At 47.4% G+C, this 20,342-nt stretch overlaps 2 protein-coding genes across 3 annotated transcripts in view; one reads left to right on the forward strand and one right to left on the reverse strand.

The window, feature by feature from the left end:
• Pcgf3 (polycomb group ring finger 3) overlaps positions 1-3,141 on the forward strand; it is a 47,775-nt gene extending 44,634 nt beyond the window's left edge. For both annotated transcript variants that reach the window (XM_037209293.1, XM_028867421.2), the window contains exon 11: positions 472-3,141. In XM_037209293.1, the coding sequence (XP_037065188.1) occupies positions 472-519 (48 nt within the window). In that variant the 3' untranslated portion in view covers positions 520-3,141. The remainder of the gene's footprint in view (positions 1-471) is intronic.
• Positions 3,142-14,648: 11,507 nt separating this feature from the next.
• Positions 14,649-20,342, reverse strand: part of Cplx1 (complexin 1) — a 32,140-nt gene continuing 26,446 nt past the window's right edge. Inside the window, exon 4 of the mRNA XM_028867423.1 lies at positions 14,649-16,399. Within this exon, the coding sequence (XP_028723256.1) occupies positions 16,202-16,399 (198 nt within the window). The 3' untranslated portion in view covers positions 14,649-16,201. The remainder of the gene's footprint in view (positions 16,400-20,342) is intronic.

Consider the following 20,342-nt stretch of genomic DNA (forward strand, 5'->3'; position numbering starts at 1 on the left):
GACCAGATGTGGCAGCTGCCACAGTTGGAGCAAACTCAAACTTTGGGTGCCTTTCTGAGTGTGGAAGCTGGTGTTGCGGGCCCTGCCCAGGACTGGAGTGCAGCTCTTACACCTCTAGCCATGTGGCTTCCCAGGAAGAAGGGGGCGGAGACACTGGGCCAGCCAAAGACCGGGATGACCAGTAGTTGATGCTGACCGAGACAAGGGTTGGAGAATGGAAGAACTGTGGGAGAGAGCGGAGCTAGCTTAGTAGGCAGGAGGAGCAAGTTGAGGTTCTGGCTGCACAGGCTCTGTCATGAGCCCCAGACGCCCACACAGGTGACCACTGGGCTACCTGAGAACAATGATAGTTACTCCTTGTCCCCAGAACTGGATTCAGTTGTGGCGTTGCTGGTACAGTGTGTGCCTGTGGTGTGAGTGCAGTCTAGGCCCCTTGTACCTCCCTCAGCCACCTTTGTTTTTGTCTTGCAGAAGGCACCCCTCCTGCTACACTACAGACCCAAGATGGACTTGCTGTAAGCCCAGCCAGACTCAGCCCACACCCAACGCTCTACACGGCAAAATGTGTCGTGGAATGTTGCCTCTGGGTGCCATGTGGACCAGATTTCTGAATAGAGAATATTTATAACTTTTGTATGAGAGAATCCACTCCCAACAAGACACTACCAGCACGCGTTTACAGAGGATGAAAACACTTCGCAGTTTGCTCGTCTCTGCTTCAGGTCTGCAGGCCAGAGAATAAGTGAAATGGTGGCACGTTCCCACACCGCGTCTGACATCAGCGCCTCTGCTTGCTTTCCAGGCCTTGAGAATCTGAGTTCGCTTTGGTTTAATTCGTGGATTAGGTTTCATGATAAGCCTCAAAAATACTTGTACTTTCATTAAGTCCTTCCTAAGTTATTGAAAGTCTTTTCATGGTATATATTTATGTTGCCTTTAGCTTCCTGAAGACTTAAGATATATATAAAAATTTAATTTAAAGCGTACCCAAAGAGGCTTGCAGTAATACTATTATTTAATTTCCCATCTTCTAGAGTATGGCAGAGGCCCATTCCCAAGTTTAAGTCTTGTACTGTGCATCCTGGGATGATGGCCTGTGCTGGCCGGGCAAGGCAGGACCCTTCATGACTCCCCGGTGTCATGTGGCTACACTTCCGGCCCCCTCGGCAAGGCAAACGAGGTGATCTGCCCGTGCAGCACTGGCTTTTTGAAAAGTTCTTGAAATACTTTTCCTTGGAAAGGCCATCACTGAAGGTCCTGCCTTTCCCTTTTTGTTTTCCTTCTGCTGGCAAGATGTGGTGGTGGCTGTTTGTCGCTATCAGACAGCACAAGCCATCCCTGGGGAGACCTTGTAAAGACACTTGGGAGGTGGCCTCTAGCCTCCATGTTCCTGGTAGTGGGTATTTCCAGGCTTGCCTTCCTGCTCATGGGGTTAACATGCATTCTTTGGGTCCCTTTTTCATGCAAGGTAACTGAGCAACCTGTTAAGCAGAAGTTGCTTTTTTGGTCACAGACAGGATACTATTTGGTAATCTCCCCTTTCACGTGTAATTTTTGTTGTTGTTGTTGGGTTAAAGATTGAGATGCCAGCATATCCAACTTTATCCCCTAAGGGGTCTGAAGGCAAGACTACACAGGAGGGTGCTGTCCTGGGGTCCCAGGGACCCCCTCAGTCTGGGTGCCCTCTGACCTCTCCCACTTCCTGCCCTTCCAGGCCCCATGGGAACTGTAGGACCCTATAATCCTAGAAGTACCTCTGCTCTTGGTGGGCAGATGAGGATCTTAGTGTCCCTTAGGCCAGGCTTTCTGAGTCTTCGCTTTAGCAATTGGAATTTTTCCTGAATTTGCTTTGAGAGTTGAGATTGGGTTTATCAACACCCACTTTTTCTTCTACTTCCTCTTTCACTTACACAGTGTCAGAAGCAGCGACTTGTGAGACCTAATGTTACTAAGGATAAAACATCCAAATTAACTGAATCTTTAATGTATGCCCTTCTAAAATAAAAGCAAGCTCTTTGTTTGGAATTGATCAAAATTCACCTCTCTATTTAAGCCCAGGACTGTTTGGATCATTCAGTTTCCTGAGTTTGCTATTCATCCAAATCATTTCTAGAGTTACTACACAAGGGTTTATGCGTAAATATTACCTGTCTACCTCAGAACACAAGTGCTGCTAAAGCATTCTGCAAGACCGTGTTCTCACAATGCAGTTACGTTAGAATTTAGGTATTTTCCCATGTGGTGAAATTAAAGAAGAGTTAAACAGTTAGAAGCCTCCAAATTAAAATAAAGTTAATTTACAGTTCAGATCAAACTTAGTATGGCTGTATAATCTCATGATATATATTTGTAACTTTGTAGCTACTTTTAGAATCACTTGACTTTGCTATGGTGCTAAGTTGATAGATCTAAGTATTCAGCGAGGCGGACATGGCAACTGATGTCCTAGCCGGGCGCCACTGCCCCAACAGCTCTGCTTCAGTCACCACGTTAACCTGATAAACCTCAGCAGCAAAAATACCTATTTTTCTAAGATTCCATCACGCGCCTGTCTCACTGCAGACAGCTTCCCAATGCCCTTCTGCCCTTTGGTCTGACCTGTAGCCTTACCTCGCTCATAGATAAAGCAGAGTGAGCTTGCGTCAGATGGAAGTTTCCGGGCGCCTTGTTTCACTCCTGCCAAGCTCCATGTGACATCCAAGGCCGAAATTTTATTTTTCCAGCATGAACAGTAGGATCAGTTAGTGATTGGTCCTGTCCAGCTTTCTCAGCAGGCGGAGCTCCTGTGAAGTTGTTTTCATAGCTGCCGATGCTAGAAATCGGGTGCGTCCAACCGGCAGCCCCGGGACCAGCCTCCCAGCACGTGGTCTCGCTCAGTACCATTTTCACGAAAATAGAAAACTCAGATAGAATATATAATATTGAATTTAAGACTTGGGGGGTTAAAAAAAGAAAACTTAACTTTATAAAATTATTTATTCTATTTTAAGCCTTCTATCATATTTTCCCATCCAGTTGTTTGGTTTCCGTGGTCCAGCTTTATTTACAGGCATATAAGATAAAATTGTGAGATGTTTTGCAAGCTTCTTTTACTTTTTTGTAGCCTTTGGTTTGTATGTTTTTTATAGGGATGAAGAGCATTTTTATGCTTTTGTGCAATAGGTTCCAACATGCATTTATTAGAGTGTTTAAATTGTGATCTAGCATCAATTCTACTAAATTGAAAGGGAATATAGATGGAATTTCAGTATCTGTGCATTCAGCTATTTGGTTTTGCCTTTTTCATGTTATTATTATAAGAATGCTGTTACTGGGAGAGTGTGCGTGAGTGTGTGTGTGTGTGTGTGTGTGTGTGTGTGTGTGTTCCATCAATATTAAAAGATAAGCATCCAGGAAGGAAGTGATGAGTTTGCACCATGTTAGGCTTGTGTCTACTGTCGGTTACCCAAGTTCTTGAGCTGAGTCTGTGGCTGAGCCATCCTGGGGGTTGGGATTTCCTTGTCTCCACTGATGAACCTGGCAGTGCTGCCCTTGACAGGCTTGCTGGCCTCTGATGCCTGCCCTGGCATCTGAATCTTGGCAGGCTAGTATGCTTTGTTTCTGAGGGCATACAGGGTGGTGTATCACAGTGCTCTGAAATGTATCATTAGATTAAATGTTCCAAGAATGAGCCAGCTGGGTTCTACTTTGTATATGGATATTGAATATGCTCCTAAAACATTGAATTTAGTGCAGATAGCGAAATCTCTCTCTCTCTCTCTCTCTCTCTCTCTCTCTCTCTCTCTCTCTCTCTCTCTCTCCCTCCCTCCCTCCTCCCTCCCTCCCTCTCTCTCCCTCTCCCTCTCCCTCTCCCTCTCTCCCTCTCTCTCTCCCTCCCTCTCTCCCTCCCTCCCCCTCACACACGCACATACACACACACACACACACACACACACACACACACACACACAAAGTGTCTGTTTCCTCAGGAAATCATTTAAACCCCAACACATCACATGTGACCTTAACATGAAAACAGAAGTTTTCTCTGCCTTGATATTAAATACACCAAGTAAATAAACTGGGACATGTAGGTTAGAAAAATCACTGAATTGTACCATAGTCTGAATATCTTGCGTTCTTCCAGGCAGGATTTACTACCATTCAGGCTCCCATCAGGAACAGCTGTGTGGGCCTGTGGCTCTCACACCCAGTGTTCCGCTTGTCACTACCCCCATCCAAGAGCACATTTGGAGAAAGAACTGAAATGTGCCCGTGAGATGTGTGTCACTTTAGCATGTCAGTTCCAGCTCTCAGCTTGTACTAGACACATTTTCCCCAAGTGGAAGTAACATCGAGTCACAGACAGCAGCACCACGTGGGCTCTCACCCCGGAATGCAGCCACAGCCAACAGTTGTCATGGTGTATGAAATGATGCAGATTCAGATGTTTTGACTGTTTAATTTGAAAGTTTACATTTTTTATGATTGTGTTAGTGTGTAATTTTTGTACCATCAGTGGCTAGTTTTTGTCTGAAATCTTTTTTGGAATATTGCTTAATGTTTTGATTTCATGATAGTGAAGCTTGTATTCAGTGTTTTGCCAATTAATATTATATGCTTGTAATAAAAGCAGAAGAAAAACTTAACTCTCCTGGACTGGAAATGTTTTGTCTGAAGTATCTGTAAGCTTACGGCAGATAATGTGTTACAGAGTATGAGCAGCCCTCTCCGTCTGTAGGCTCAGTCATTCAGGGATGGAAAATATTCATAAAAATACACAGAATGGAGTTCCCATTTGTACTGTGGTAAATTTCAACTCTTCTCAAAAACTTGTCTCTCTGTAGCCATTTCCACCTTGTCCGTCTAGAAGGGGAGAAATTCAGGAAGGAGACCTACCCCAGCTGACCACCTTCCAGGTAGCTACAGCCCTGGTGGTGGCTGGGCACTGAAGAGTTGTGCTTCCCACTCTTATTTCTTTCACTGCCTGCTTTATGTTATTTGTGTTAATTGAGTTGAATAATACCTTTTCCAGCTAGAAATTTGTCCTTGTTGTTTGTGTGTTTTGACATAGGTCTCACTATGTAGTGTGAACAAGAATGCCTAGAAAGAAGCTGTGTCTGCAAACTAATTAATTAGAGCTGCAGTAATGTGGTGAGATTGGAATGTGGCATGTCCAGATGCTTATTACCTTACCAGGTAGCTTTCGGTCCCGAATAGCCATTCCTTGTCCACCTTTGTTGGAACTAACATCCTATGACTAATAGACAGTCTTTTGAAATCTGTTGCCTCCTTGTACAACTTGTGTCCCAGAGACCTGATTGGGAAATGAAGAAATGACAGATATTAAAGAAAGGACAGACACATGGAGACACAAGCTGCAATTGGGTGATCTAGGCTCTGGGATGGAGAAGCTGCAGCCCCTTAGAAGCTCAGCAAGGAGATGCTATTGCATATGGCTGAACAAGGAAGCAGGTTTAGCTAATCTCAGTTGGGAGCAGTCTTCAGGCCCTAAACATGGGGTGGGGGTGGAAAATCTACGGTGAACACTTTCTGTGCATTGTCAACACTCCTACTTGGACCGGAGGAAGGCTTTGCCACTCTCGTGGGGCTGACATATTGGGGTCCTTGACATGGCTGTGCCCATGTCAACAATTTACTCAGGAGTTCACTTGCTTCCTACAGAAATCTATGAACTTAGTAGACCACTTGCTTCCACCATCCCAAAACTAAGAATGTCATCACATAGCATCTGAGGCCTTGGAAGAGCTGCTCCCATCCTGCTGCACCCGCCTCTCTGATGTACCCGCCAATGCACTTTAAACTTGACCTGATTTATGACTTTGTTCTTTAAAATGATAAAACTGCTTCCATGTTGGAACATGGAGTTTGAGGTAACCTAAATCTGTTCCCAGGTCATGGTCACTTATATTTGACTCTAGAATAAACTTTTATTCTCTTGTGAAGGCAATATGAAGGCCTAGACTTGACTTTGCAGACTCCATCGTAGGGAAGGGCCATCATCTTAGACCACCTGGTTACCAGGGGCTGTACTCAGTTCCAGGAAGAACCTCAGGAATATGCCATGACAATGACACTCAAACTGATAGCCTAGAAGCAGCCAACTAGTTTCAAATGTGGTTTCACGCCAAAAGTCTAGACCAATAGCTTCAAAAAAATCACCCTGCCCCATGTCCCTTCACCCAATCCCAAATGCCAAGACATATAACTCCCGGCTGGCAGCTTTTCCCTTTAAAAACCTCTCCTACCCCTGAGCTTTGAAATCAGGATCCTTCTGTACTTGACGTCTAGAGTACTGGGATTACTGTCACCATTCCTGGCCAGCTAGTGAATTCTTTAAGGAAACCTTTAGTTCCAGCACTCAGGAGGTGAGGCAGGGGGATTTCTATGAGTTCAAGGCCAGCCTGGTATATACATAGTGAGTTCCAGACCAACTAAGGATACATAGTGAAATCCTATCTCAAAAAAGGAGAGAGAGAGAGAGAGTTTTAATTTCAAAATAGTTTTAGATTTATAGGACAATCACAAAAAAAGGCAGGCCAGAATTCTAGAAGCTACACCTAGCCTCCCAGATCACTATGTCTTTTTTCTTTTTTAAAAATAAATTTCTTTTACACACTAGCCACAGTTTTCCTCCCTTCTCTCCTCCTACCCCCTCCTCCCAACCCCACTCTGTTCCCACCCCCAGCCCTCCTCTGTTTCTGATTAGGAAAGGGCAGGCCTCCCATGGGTATCAACAAAGCATATCAAGTTGCAGTAAGACTAAGCTCCTCCCCTTGTATTAAGGCTGGGCAAGGCAACCCAGTATGAGGAGTAGGGTCCCAAAAGCCTGTGAAAGAGTTGGAGACAGCCCCTGTTCCCACTGTTAGGAGTCCCATTGTAAGCATTCTGTAGTCATCAGCAGGCAACTGCGTCCCAGCCTAAAAGCAGACATGCAGTCTCTCTGTCTCTGTCTCTTTCTCTTAATAAAGCTCTAAAAGGTATCATTGGGTCCTGTTGTGACTATGACCTTTTCACCCTTACTACCCATAAGAGGACTAAGCTACACTCAGAAGGCCTAGGTCAGTCCCATGCAAGCTCCCTGGTTGTTGGTTCAGTCTCTGTGAGCCCTGATGAGCCCAGGTTAGTGAAAGCCATAACAGCTCAGTCTTCTCTCAGAGATCAGGCCTCAATTTCAGTTTCCTGAGTCGAGCAAGCAGTTTCTGGGAGGGCCATGAACAAAAGATATAGTCCTTTCAGTAGCTCCCTTTCTTTACGTATCCCGACTGCTCAAGGTTCAGCCAATTGTTTACTGTCTGGGTGGGACCCTCACCAACTTAGAGCTATGTGCATGGGTCAATGTGAAAGCCTAGGCCACTGAGTCAGCTTCCACAGAGTATTGATAGGTTAGCCAGCCTCCATGGCAGCTCAAGGACAAAGCCTGGTGTTTGGGCGGGAGCTCCACCTCAGCCCCTGGCACCCTGGCATCCTATACGCAAAAAGTCTGGAATGTTTTGGTGGAAGATCCACCTCAACTCCCCTCCCCCATCTCTTTCCCCAAACCCACCCCTTCAAAGCCGGCCAAACACAGCTCCTCCCCCAGAGAGGCCCAAGACCACTCCCACAGGGTTTTAAGCTGCATCCCAGAAAACAGATATGAGATTTTTCCAGTCTCTCATCCCCATCTCCTCTCTGGGGGGCCGAAAAATCACCCAGGAAAGCTTTACCCATTAACCTGGGGCTTTTTCTAATTCAGTCTGACTTGGATTGCTGCATCAGCCTATCGGTGTGCCTATTGGGGATGTAGCTCGGTGGTTGAGCACTTGCCTAGCAAGCACAAGGCCCTGGGTTCAGTCCTCAGCTCCAGAAAAAAAATTTAAAAAATTACTAATATGATTGCCCCTCATATAAACCCATCCTGAGTCTGTTCCTATGTGGTCCGTAGACCCCAAGCCCCCTTTGCTTTAAAAACTCTGCCCCATTGCTATTCAGGGTCTCTCCTGCTCTGCTGCTGTGTCCCGAGTTAACTCACAATATAAAGACTCTTTGCTTTTGTGTAGAGTTGGTCTCTTGGTGGTCTTTGGAGGACTCTAGATACAACCGTTAGTTGATTCTGTGAGTTTTCTTGGATCGTTAATGTCTAATTCTGTTTTTTTTTTTTTTTTTTTTTTTTTTTTTTTTTTTTTTTTTTTTTTGGTTTTTTGAGACAGGGTTTCTCTGTGTAACTTTGTGCCTTTCCTGGAACTTGCTTTGGAGACCAGGCTGGCCACGAACTCCGAGATCCACCTCCCGAGTGCTGGGATTAAAGGCGTGTGCCACCACTGCCCATCTCTAATCACTAATTCTAAGGTAATTTAGACTCTGGACCAACAATATTCCAATCTTTTCTCAATACTGCAGCTCTGATATTCAATACATCCAGTGAGCCAACAAAGACAATGCTAACTAAAGCCTGTCTGATGCACTGCTTCCCTTAGTGTTTACTTCCTCTTTTCTCTTCCCAACCAAGAACACATGACAAGACAACACATGTCTCCTTGGGCACTTCTGGACTGTGACAGCTTCTTAGATTTGCTTTGGTTCCAGTAACCTTGATGGTTTCCAGGAGAGTCCGACAGGAATTTTGTAGAATGTTAAGCAACTGGGTTGGTTTACAGGGTTTTCCAAATGATTAGCCTGGGGTTTCCTGAGGAAGAGCATGGAAGTAGCATGCCCTCGAGGAACAGTTTGTCAGGTGCAACTGGAAGCCCAGCTTTCAGCAGTGTCAGAGAAACTGGAAAGGAGTGTCAGTGGAGCAGCATACACACATAGAAGACTCTTTTTTTCTGAGGTCCAAAGCTTACTTCTTCGTTTTATTTTTCTCTCTGTTGTTCGTTTTACATTTTTTTTTAAATAATTTTATGTTTTTTTTTTTTTAAGATTTTATTTATTTATCATGTATACAGTGAGTGTTCGGCCTGCAGGCCAGAAGAGGGCACCAGATCTCATTGTAGATGGTTGTGAGCCACCATGTGGTTGCTGGGAATTGAACTCAGGACCTCTGGAAGAACAGCCAGTGCTCTTAACCTCTGAGCCATCTCTCCAGCCCTCGTTTTACATTTTTCCCTTATCCCTTTTATACCACCTAAGACAAAGATTTCTGGGGGGGCTGGAGAGATGGCTCAGCAGTTAAGAGCACTGGGTGTTCTTGCAGAGGTCCTGAGTTCAATTCCCAACAACCACATGGTGGCTCACAACCATCTGCAATGGGATTTGGTGCCCTCTTCTGGTATGCAGGTGTACATGCAGACAGAATGCTATATACATAGAAAAAAAAAAGATTTCTGTGCAAGAAAAAGATTACCTCACAACCATGTTACATATTTTCCAAAAGCAAATTAAAATCTTTACATAAGAAGAAATCACATTAAGATCACAAGTTACATGTTTTCCTTTAGAAGTCCACAAGTAGTTAAACATTTTCCTTTGTATTAATTTTTTCCACCATAACATCTTCACTCCAAAGCAGTGGTTCTTTTATTATTGATTAACTAAGTTTTAAGCTAGCCAAGTCTATTTCAGCCATTTCCTTTGTACTGGCATGCAGCTGTTTGTGGTTTTAATGTAGTCGATTTCTATTCTTATTTCTACTCTAGAAAAACTTTAAACCAGTGGTCAGCTAACCATCTATTTTTCTTTACACACAATAGAGTCATTTGATTTCTTTTTACAACTTTGTCTTTTCAAGGTGCATACCAGGGCCTGTGATTAATTCTGTAAGTTACATGACCAAGGGACTCAGGCCTAACCTTGGGTGTAGGGACATAACTGTTTTCTTTGATCATCAGCCTGTTTTTCCACAGGTAGAATTCATACATCTATAATTTCTGCCCTCTGCAAATCTCACATCTAACAAAGGGGAAGTTAACTTTTAGCCTATATTTGCCTTTTTTTGTATCTCTTATTGGAGCAATTGGCAGAATAACCTAAATCATGTCCTTCATCATCTTTACCAACTATCCTAACCACCTGTATCTGTTAGGCTAACTCAAAAAGTCCAATTAAATCATAGATCTAACTAATCACTGTAGAGGGGCACCAAAACAGCTTGACCACACAGCTGCTATGATAGGCTTAGAGGCCCAGACACAGCTTCCGTGACAAGTTTACTGGCAGGCAACACCCAGACCCAGGAAAAGCCATAAGCTGACCCCACCCAGGGAGGGCCTACATCTAAGGGAAGTACCTGACATCCCAAACATTCCAAACATTAGATAAGGTGGCCAGATGTCCCTGAGTTTAGAACACACCTATTTTTGTTTTACAGATACCTCTAGACAAATGTCAGCCAATCAGGGTCCTAAACCCTGGAAATCCCCTCACCCCAACCTCTGCTATGATAAAATCTCTACCTCGCCTGAGCTTAGGGCTCTCTGCTCTCACTGCTTCGTCAAACAGAAAGAGAGCCCAAGACTTTGCTTTTATATATGAGATTTGGTCTCCATGGTGGTCTTTTGGGGGTCCCCGCGATCTGGGCATAACAATCAGCATTGTTAAAAAATCGTCTTCATTATGATCTGCAAGTAAAAAGTAAATCACCCAGTGAGGAGTGGGATTTCCCAAGAAACAATCACACTGTATTAGATACAGTGGGATCCTTTTCACAGAAATACCATGCCAAACAAGCAGGAACACAGCAGAGCAAACAGAAGCATAGCAGAAGCAAGGGGCATTCTGGGAAAACAATCCTCCCAGGGCTTTGTCTCTCCAGGAGGCACCCAGAGCAGCTTTGTTATCCTCTGGGCCGAATTCCATAAGCTCCATCACTCTTTGTAGTTCCTCTGATATGACTGCTGGCAGTCAGGAATCTGTCTGTGCTGGTAGCAGGACACATTACTATTGACAGTCATCTTGACTATCTGGAAACAGTGAAATCCCTGGTGCTTTACTCCTTAAATTTAAGTCCTCCTGCAAAGACTAACAGGAAGATGGGGTAGAGTATGTGGAATCATCTGCAATGGGAAACTCATCTATATTCTCTATTATGCATTTACTCAGTTTTTGGGTATGTCTGTGTGTACCTAGGCACATTTTTTTTCCCATCTGGGTTGTGATCTAGTTCAGCCTCTACCACTGGGTACACTCAGCTGTGACCACATAGCTGTGATGGCTTCACTGAGGGTTTCTTCCTGTTGGCCCCAGTTCCTAGGCGGGTTGTCCTGGTTGATGAACTACGTTTATTTCTGTTCCTTATATTGGAATGGAGGTCACTTTGCAGAGGGTTAGTCTGCCACTTTGCCTCACTAAGCTGCCTCTGCTATCCCAGGACCTGCCCCAGTCAGGTATGGGAGGGTAGCCGAGGGGGTTAGGAAATGCAGTGGGATGTTCTCCACCTTCTCGGTTCCTGCACCTGGACCTGGTGGCCACATACATAGAGCCCACACACGTTTGGGCTGATGAACTCCAAGGCCTCCTTTAGGAGCATTAGATATTGGGTCACTGTCCTGGACCAATGGCCTTCTGTGGGACGGTGTTACAGATTATGCATGAGCCCTGATGAAGGATAAGCTAAAGAGAGGGTCTGTGCCACTCTACTGGCCATGGGCCTTCACTGAGATTCATCACTCAACTGATGACCTAACAGTGAAGCACAGCCAAACATCCTTCTCCACCTACCTACCACCCTTCTCAGATACTGGGGTGCTTTAAGGATCTGGGCAGTGCTGGGCCCCTCCCCAGTTCTGTCCTTCAGAAGCTTGGCCTACACCTACCTTCATAGGGTATGGCAGCCACCCAGAAAGCACTTGGTCACACTATCATATCCATCACCCATAGCTAGCACAGGTAGTGAGTTCCTGGCTTGTCCTTAGCCTGATCTGACCCCCAGGTCAGCAGGTGAGGCCAAAAATAACAGGCCAGCTCAGGGTTCACCTGAAGGTCGAAAGAGGGATTCCTGGGGCCCAGAAAGCCCTCACCTGCACAGCCATAACTGGACTTCTGAAATGTCCAGGACTGCTCGATGCGCCCCTAGGTTGTCTTGCACCTCATTTTGCCTGCTCCTTGATCGAAGTCATTGTGGGGATAAAGAAAGGGAACAGTCCCTGCCGGCAGAGAGCCTTAGTTTGTGGGGGGTGTACAGTTATCCTAGGGAAAGCAATGTTGATTGGTACAGGCCCCTGCCCAGTGAACATCTCCACTGGCTTTTCTGCCTGACCCCGACTCCCAACACTGCCCCCATTTATGAGGAGGGAAGACTAGGCCGGGTGGGTTGGAATCTGTTGTGGCTGCTAAAGGACAAGACTTATCTCACACCTGTCTAGGGTCAGACTGAGCCACATTTAATTTGGTTTAGAAAAGAGATAGCCCTGCTCATGACCTCTGGAGAAGGGAGCTCTGTACCTAAGGAGGGTCTTTCCAGTGACCACTTAGCCCACGCTGTTAGGGAACCCGGAGATAGGAACAGGCGCCTAAAGCAGAAGTAAGATTCAGGAAGGACTAAGGGAAGGAGGCAGGCCATGCGGAGGCTGGGGTGGGGTAGGGTGCGGGACACGTGTACCCCTCCCCCCTCCCCGCTTCAGAGCCCCACCTCGGGGAGGGGTTGAGGAGGTCAGACAAGGTTTTCTCTAGGCAACTGCGTCTTTCTAGCTTTGATTGGGCAGGATCTGCACGTGATCATCTTGGAACCAATCTCGGCGCCCCGCAGCGGAGCGCAGTGATTGGATCAGGCTTCTTCTGCTATTCCACACTGCCTGCTGAGTCCCACCCTCTTCACTGGGCACCCTTCCACCGGTTGCCCGTCTGAACTGGGCCTGGTCATGGGTACCCCTCCTCCGCACCTGAAGGAGCCCTGCCGTGTTGCCCCGCTGCCCCTTTGCCCTGGCTCTCTTTCAGAACTGAAGACCTGAGAGCAGCCAGGGTCCAAAACGCGTGGACAGGTGGCGCAGACCCAGGGATCCTTGGCCCCGCTGGTTTTGTGGTGGACAGCAGGATTTGTCTAGCTGCGGATTAGCAGGGGTGGACAAAATGGTCCTTAATTGCAGGTCTTTTTAGTTTTTCTGGAATGCTTTGATGATTAGGTAGCTTGTGATTGAGAACAGCGCTGCCTCTCGGTCTTAGAAAGTGGAGCACAGGTCAGAGCAGGTATCTGTCTGGCTGCCGGAGCTAGCTGCCTGCAGATACCAGGGAGAAGCTATAAGGAGAAACTGGAGGTAAAATCAGCCAAAAGTGTTCAGGATATGTCAACATCCAGTGTCTGGGGTTAGGCTTGCAGGTGGAGGTTTTGTAAGAACATCATGCCCTGCAGCTTCAGGGCAGCGTTTCCCTGGCCCTGGTGCCTGTCGCTCAGCTTGGAATATTCACATTCCGTGCACACACAAGCACATGCATGGAGAATGCCTACATGGCTCCTGCCTCCTATCCTCTTGATCTTGTATGTGTCACTCCTCTGACAGCCACCACATCACTCATGAATAGCATTTCCAGATCCCATCACCCCATACCCATTTTTCTCCAAGCAGAAATCATTAATTACAGTGTGTATTTAACACTTCTCCCATGACATACGCATGCACATACACACAACTATAAGAGAAGGGAACTCAATTATTCCAGGCCCTAGAAGATATTATAACCAACCAAGATCTAACCTATCAGTCCTTGGGTGACCAACTGATCAAGTCTTCCAATAGCTAAAACATTCATATCATTACTTAGGTCCAAGAGGAATCCAGATGGCTGTGAGGTAGGGCACCAGATGACAGGTGGGTAGACTGATTGGTGCCCTTATAAGAACATTCATTCTGAGTGACAGCATTCAGCAAAGCTCCAGAGAGTCTAGAGCCAGAGATTAGGGTGTTAAGTACACCTCCAGGAAAAAGAAGTAGCCGCTGCCCCAGCAGGTAGGATGTTATCTGGATAATTCGGTGGTGCCCCTTGGGTGGGCCTCTTCCTCCAGAGATAGTGAGGGGCATGAGAGATACTTCTCCTGTACTTGGAGGAAAGCAGGATCCCTCTAAATCATCCCCACTTCTCTATTCATCTCCACCCACCCCTGCAAGTAAGAGTGAGACATGTGTAGCCTTTCTGCTCAGACTAGCAGGTTTTGCTGGATGGAATTTCTACAATTGCTGATTGCTGTCTCCCAGAAGAGGGGTGCCCCAAAAGGGAGATGAACAAGGGCTCTTTAAGGACAGCTGTGGTCACAGCACCTCGGGTTGGGCTAAGCATGGGGCAAATTGGGATTGCAGACCCACAGTATGAGATAGGTGGACTACTCTCTGGACTTGGGTCTAATAAAATATGCCAGGACAGAGAGCTGTCAAGTCCTGTGAGCACCTCCTCCCATTCGGCAGTTGACAGTGATCCCAAAAGGTGTGTGGTGCTATAGGGAATGAGGACAGCACCCTGGGCTGGGCAGGGGAACAGAGCTATGGAAATCCTGGTGGGCCCAGACCTGGGAAGCAGTATAGTCTGGATTTACCAGAGCCTGGCAGAACTGTGAGGAAGAAAGGTTGTGTAAACTGGAGGCTCACTCTGGGCACTGGGGTCCTGAAGGGACAACTTTGCCCTCTGGAGAATAAGTTGGATCAGTAAATCTGAGCAACGACCTACAGGACATTCTGTATTTGTCTCCAATGTGAGGGAAGCCTTCCCTCTGCCGGGGAGAATGGGAGTCTTAGAAGGAATAGCCACACGGTGTGAAATCACTGTTTATTGGCTGTGATTCCCTCAGAGAGAACATGTGAGGCCTCTGACATGCAGGAGGTGCAGGCACAAGGACAGACAGACAGGTAACACATGGGCTATACTAAGCGCTGCGGCCCGGTGCCCCATGCGCTAGGAACAGGATGCAGGGTTAACTCAAGAAAAGGCCATCTGCTCAGAGCTGGCTTTTCAATTCATGAAAACCAGCCAGAGGTGCAGAGAGAGGCCCAGGTGAGCAAGGTACTGTGGGCCGAGCATGCTTCATCTCTTTGGGCAGAGGGCGTTCTGATTAGTATTGCAGTCTAATTGTTATGGCTTCTCTAAAGAGCTATGTAAGGTCATGAAGGTCAATGCCAAGCCACACACCTGGCCCAAAACTCATGGACACTTAATGCAGTTTTAATGTGGACAGGAAGGGTCGGGAAGACCAGGCTGGCCTTTCTGTCAAGATAAAACTTATCAAATACAGACCTCATTTACCTGAGATTCAACATATTATGATGTAAATTAAACAAATATGAAGAACAATGGCTGCTGGCTGGGCAAAGGGGAGTAGCTGGGTCATATTGCCCTTGGGCCACGCACAGAACAAAACACCACAGCCCAAGCCCAGGAGCTTGCATTTGCGGGCCACTGTCAGCCCTTCAAAGGGGGAATAGTGGAGAGGGTGGGACACCGAATCCTGTGGCCTTCTGTCTGCCTTGCACATGGATCCCCAGAACCCTGGGCTTTTAGGGAGTGGGGCATTCTGAAGGTAGGTGTCTAGTGGTAAAGCCAGGAGTTCCCTAGGAGACTGCCTGTCCTCCATGAAGAGAACAGGAGGCCACCAGGGAGAGATGGGACTCTGGAAAGTGTGCGTTACAGAGGATGTCAAGGGACCCACCCATACCCAATCTATTGCTTTGTTTCCCCTGGCTGTGGCATTCTTAAGAAGCCAAACCTTGCAGAGCAACAGAGAAAGAGACAGCTGGACAAAATATGCAAGGGCCGCCGGTGAAGACTGGGGTGTTACCGCACAGACAGGAAGACAGAGTGAATGGTCCAGCAGGTCCAACAAGTCTAGAAACTGGGGTAATGGGCTCAGGGAAGGGCTGGGGCCCCCAGGCACCCACAGCTCATTCCCCAAGTCCCACCCCACTATGGCTGTGCTCCTGAGTTTAGGCCCTGACTGGTGGCCACCCACAGAGGGATGGCACTCCAGGGGTGGTCAGGGCTGGCCCTCGGGGCCTGACCTCGGTCAGGCTCAGTGGGAATGGTGAACTCAAGATTAGTAAGGAGGGGTCCAACCACCCAAAGGCAAGGATGCACAGCATAGGGGCCTGAGGGCCACACCCTTGCCTGGAGGGGTTAATGATGGCAGTGGGGGGAGGGGTGTGGCCAGAGGCTCCCGAGGCGCGAGGGGGGCATGGGCAGGATAGATCTAGGACTATGGCTTATTTTTGCAGGGGGGAGGACTGCATCTGCTCCCAACATCCCTTGTAGGGGGGGCTCCGAGGGGGTCTGTACAGTGGGCGGGGCTCCTGGCGCTGACACAGTATCATTATTTCTTGAACATGTCCTGCAGTGGCCCAGGCAGGTACTTGATGACAGTGTCCAGGATGCTCTCATCTTCCTCCTCTGGCTCATCCCCGCAGCCTGGTGGAATAGCCTTCTTGGGTCGAGTCAGACTGCCTTCTGTGTTGGCTTCCATGGCTGCCTGGGCCTCCGCCTCGCGCTCCTCCTTCTTCTTGATGCCATACTGTGAAGGAAAGGGTAGTCAAGGCAGGGCTTGCATACTTCCCTCCCCAGCCCCCAGTCTGGGTGGCATTGATGCAACACCCAGAGAGGCCAGGTCCTTTCTGCACTGGAGAAACCAACCAGGGACCCCAAAAGATGTACTCATGGCTGAGGAAGACTCCAGCTGTGTCCCAGGCCTACCCTATTCACCAGGGCTCCAGAAGTGATCCCACCCAGGTTTTGGAAGACCACATAGAAAATGGGACAATTAAGAGGCGCCTGAAGAATACATGGGGTGTGAAAGAGAAAAAGAGTCTGGGGTGGCTGGAGAGATGGCTCAGCAGTTATGAGCACTTGCTGCTCTTCTGGACTTGGACCTGGGTTTTGATCCCCAGCACCAGTATCTGTAACTGCAACTCTAAGGAATTTGAAGCCTCTGGCCCCTTTAAGTACCTGCACTAACCTATATACCTACACATACCTACAATGTAGACACATAACCCTACACATAATTAAAAGCAATAAAAATAAATATTAATTATTAAAGGATAAAAGAATTTGGGTATGCTACAAAGGAGGAGCTGGAGCAGCAGGAGGATGGGTAAAAACAAAACACACTTTGTTTATAACGGCATCTAACATATATAATAATTAAAAAAAACAAAAACATTAAAAAAAAAAAAGGTGCATGAGACCACAGAGGTAAGAAGAGGCTGCTCACTAGGGCTCCCTGGTGGAGACTATCCTGGGACTCCACCCACCCACACCCACACCTACATCACTAATCCTGGCTCAATTTCCAGCCTCTTTTACTGCAGACCACTCTTCCTGAAAGTCTGAAAGCATGTAAACCCTACAAATGCACACCTTTGTTTCTCCTGCTTATAAGGGAACACAGCTACTCCTGACTTATCTATTTCCCCACCAGCCTCGGCCCAAAAACTCATATAATCTGTTTCCAGATGGGGATCTGCCTGGTGCTCGTCCTCTACTAAAGGCACTTTCATTCTCTCCTGGTGGATTCCACTGTGGAGGAGAAAACAGCCAAATTCAGGCAAGACCAGAGGACACCAAGTAATAAAGGGAGCTCATTTCTTCTTCTTTGATCATCCCTCCATCCCTTAACAGAACTGAGATGACCAGTAAAGCATGGCCTTTTTCCCAGTCATTTTCCCCAGTACCTTCCAGTACAAGACAGAGAAGTGATAGGTCAGCTTGCATGAAAGGCAAACAGCACATGAAAGGCCCTCCCACAGCTTCAACCTGTCATGGCTTCTACTGCAGGCCACCTACTGGGAAAACCTTACCCACACAGGCAGAGCCCCTGTGATACAGAAGAGGAGCATGTGGCTCAGTGTTCTATGGGGTAGTATGTGAGCCAGAAGAAACGTCTCCAGAAACAAGGCCAGGTCACAGCAACTTCCAGCCAGGGCAAGAGCAGCAGGCATAGGCCAAGTGAGGTCTACGGGCAATCTGAGAGGCTGAGCTGCCTAAGGCTACACTTAGGAACAAGTGTGTGATCAGAGGCATGTGTAGCTATTGCTTTGGTTACTTTTCCTGAAGGCTAGTCTGTCCACTGAAGTTCAAGGTCATTTTGAGGCTACAACCACTTTCAGCTCTATCTTAGGGAAAGCCATGGTTATTCTGCCAGTCAATGCTATCCAGGCTATAACCCTTGCCAGACTCCACTGGATTCCACTGATACATGCCAGCTTAACCCAGGCCAGGTATTCATCATGTCAGGTGTGCAGAAGCATCAGTCCAAGGACAGGACCACAGGAGGTGTCAGTCAGGTGTATTAGAAAGCACACTTCGGGTAGCTTCCAGGGCCAGGTGAAGACTGGGGACTGGGTAAAGAAGGTCTGATATATAGGAGGTAACAGAAGACCTAAGAACATTGTTAAGAAAAAGCCTGTAGTGGCTGTCAGTGGTAAGAGCCAATAGCTCCAGCTGGTATGTGCCTGCACACCTCTCATCATCATACAGGCTGAGAGAGCCTAAGTGAGTGCAGAAATGTGGGGGCTAAAACCTGGGCCTTGTCTCTTTACCAGAAGGAAAGTTCTGGCTCAACAAACAGTTCACTGTGGGTGACTGGAAGTGTGCACAAATCAGGTAGTACATATGAACACCTGAAGGTGTGTGTGCAAATCTGGCTAGGTACACAAACAAGTGGCAGAAATATAATTTGGATGGTGGGTCAGCAAATCAAGTACCTGCTTAGATGACTTCCCAATGGATATGGATACTTCTCCAGGAAACACCCCACCTCTTAAGACAATCCTGAATGGCCATGCCCAGTTCTTTAGATAGGTTATCTGGGGTCTCACATCATATGGATATGAAAATTGGCCCCATTCCCAGTCTCTTCCCTTCCCCCTGTCACTGAAGAGCCTTGGAACATCATTCAGCCTTTCAACTTCTGACCAGGGGTACACATAGCCTAGGGAAGGTTGGGGATCCAGTTATAGTGAGTAGCAGGAGCTGCCCAGTGAAGGCTGAAAAGTCATACCGACAGGCAGAATTTATTCCTTATGGGAAGCTGGGAAGGTGGAGCACCAGCAGCAAACACCGGAGAGTCAGGACTACGAGAGTCTGGGGTGGGCAAACAGTGATGCAGCAGCAAGTGGGTGTCTGGAAGCATGACAGCCCTGTACCATCCTGTCCAGTCCGGCTGAGGGAGGATGGAGCCCAGATTGTCATGCCTGGGGCTTTGACTCCAACTTTCTCCTCTTGGGTCTACCCTTCTATCTGTACCAGTGGGCCCTACTTTCAGGCGTTCATTTGAATGTTCTCCATTTCTTTTCCATAATCAGCCTGGCACAGGCTGTTGAACTTTCTAAAGCAGTAGTTCTTGACCTTCTAATGCTCCTAATACAGTGACCCTTTAATACAGTTCCTCATGTTGTGACTCCCAACAATAAAATTATTTTCATTGCTACTTCATAACTAGTTTTGCTACTGTTATGCATTGTAATGTAAATATCTGTGTTTTCTGATGGTCTTAAGTGACCTCTGTGAAAGGGTCATTCGACCCCCAAAGGGGTTGTGACTGACAGGTTGGGGACTGATATTCTGCAGAATGGATTTCTTCACAATTTCCAGGAAAATGTGTGAAAACAGAGAAGTGGAGAAGGTACCCTGTAGGCTCTTCCTTGAATCCTGTTTTTTATAAAGACAGTGAGAGGTCAAAGCCTATGTGGGTGGGATGGTATCTGGCAGGGACTTCCTGGGGGGGGGGGGACTGAGCCAGGCACAGGTCTCCCCTGTATCCAAAACCCAGACCCATCCCTGGACTGCCGGAGCCACTGCACACCTAGGCACCTAGCATAGCACCCTACTCAAAGCTTGCTCTGCCCGTCTTGGATAGCTACTCCCTCTAAGCTCTACCGAGGGAGGGACCTCTGTCCCTCCCTCTAAACTGTTCCTCTCTCAGAATTACTGTCTGTCTGTCTAACTCTCCATCTCTCTACTTCTCATGTCTATCCTCTTCCTTCCATATTACAGTTAATTTAGGGGTCTGCCACCATGTTGCTCACATGATCAATAGCACATCTTGCTAACCATGATCAGTAACTCACTGGCTATGGAAGGTAGGGTCAAAGCAAAATGAGCAGGCACTTTCCATAGGACCCAGGAAACTGTCCAGTGGCAGTGCTCCAAGGCAGGTGTCAGGTGCATAGCCCAGACCCCATAAATAGCACACTGCGCCAAGTGTGGGGTGAGGATATGTTGGGCCCTTGGGGGCAGAACATGGGTGGAGACGGGGGGGGGGGGAGCCACCCATTTGGCCCAATGTACCCAGACACCTAATGGCTATCTCCCTCTACCTACCTTTAGGGAAAGCTTTCCTTTCCCATGAGTCCCAAAGATCTGCCCCAACCACTGACATATCAACAGAGAACCTGATGTGGATGCACAGGCAGGAAAGGGGCCTAGAACCTGGGCTGTCCACTCTCCAGCCTAGC

Source organism: Peromyscus leucopus, chromosome 10 (assembly GCF_004664715.2).
Source record: "Peromyscus leucopus breed LL Stock chromosome 10, UCI_PerLeu_2.1, whole genome shotgun sequence".
Taxonomy (NCBI): domain Eukaryota; kingdom Metazoa; phylum Chordata; class Mammalia; order Rodentia; family Cricetidae; genus Peromyscus; species Peromyscus leucopus.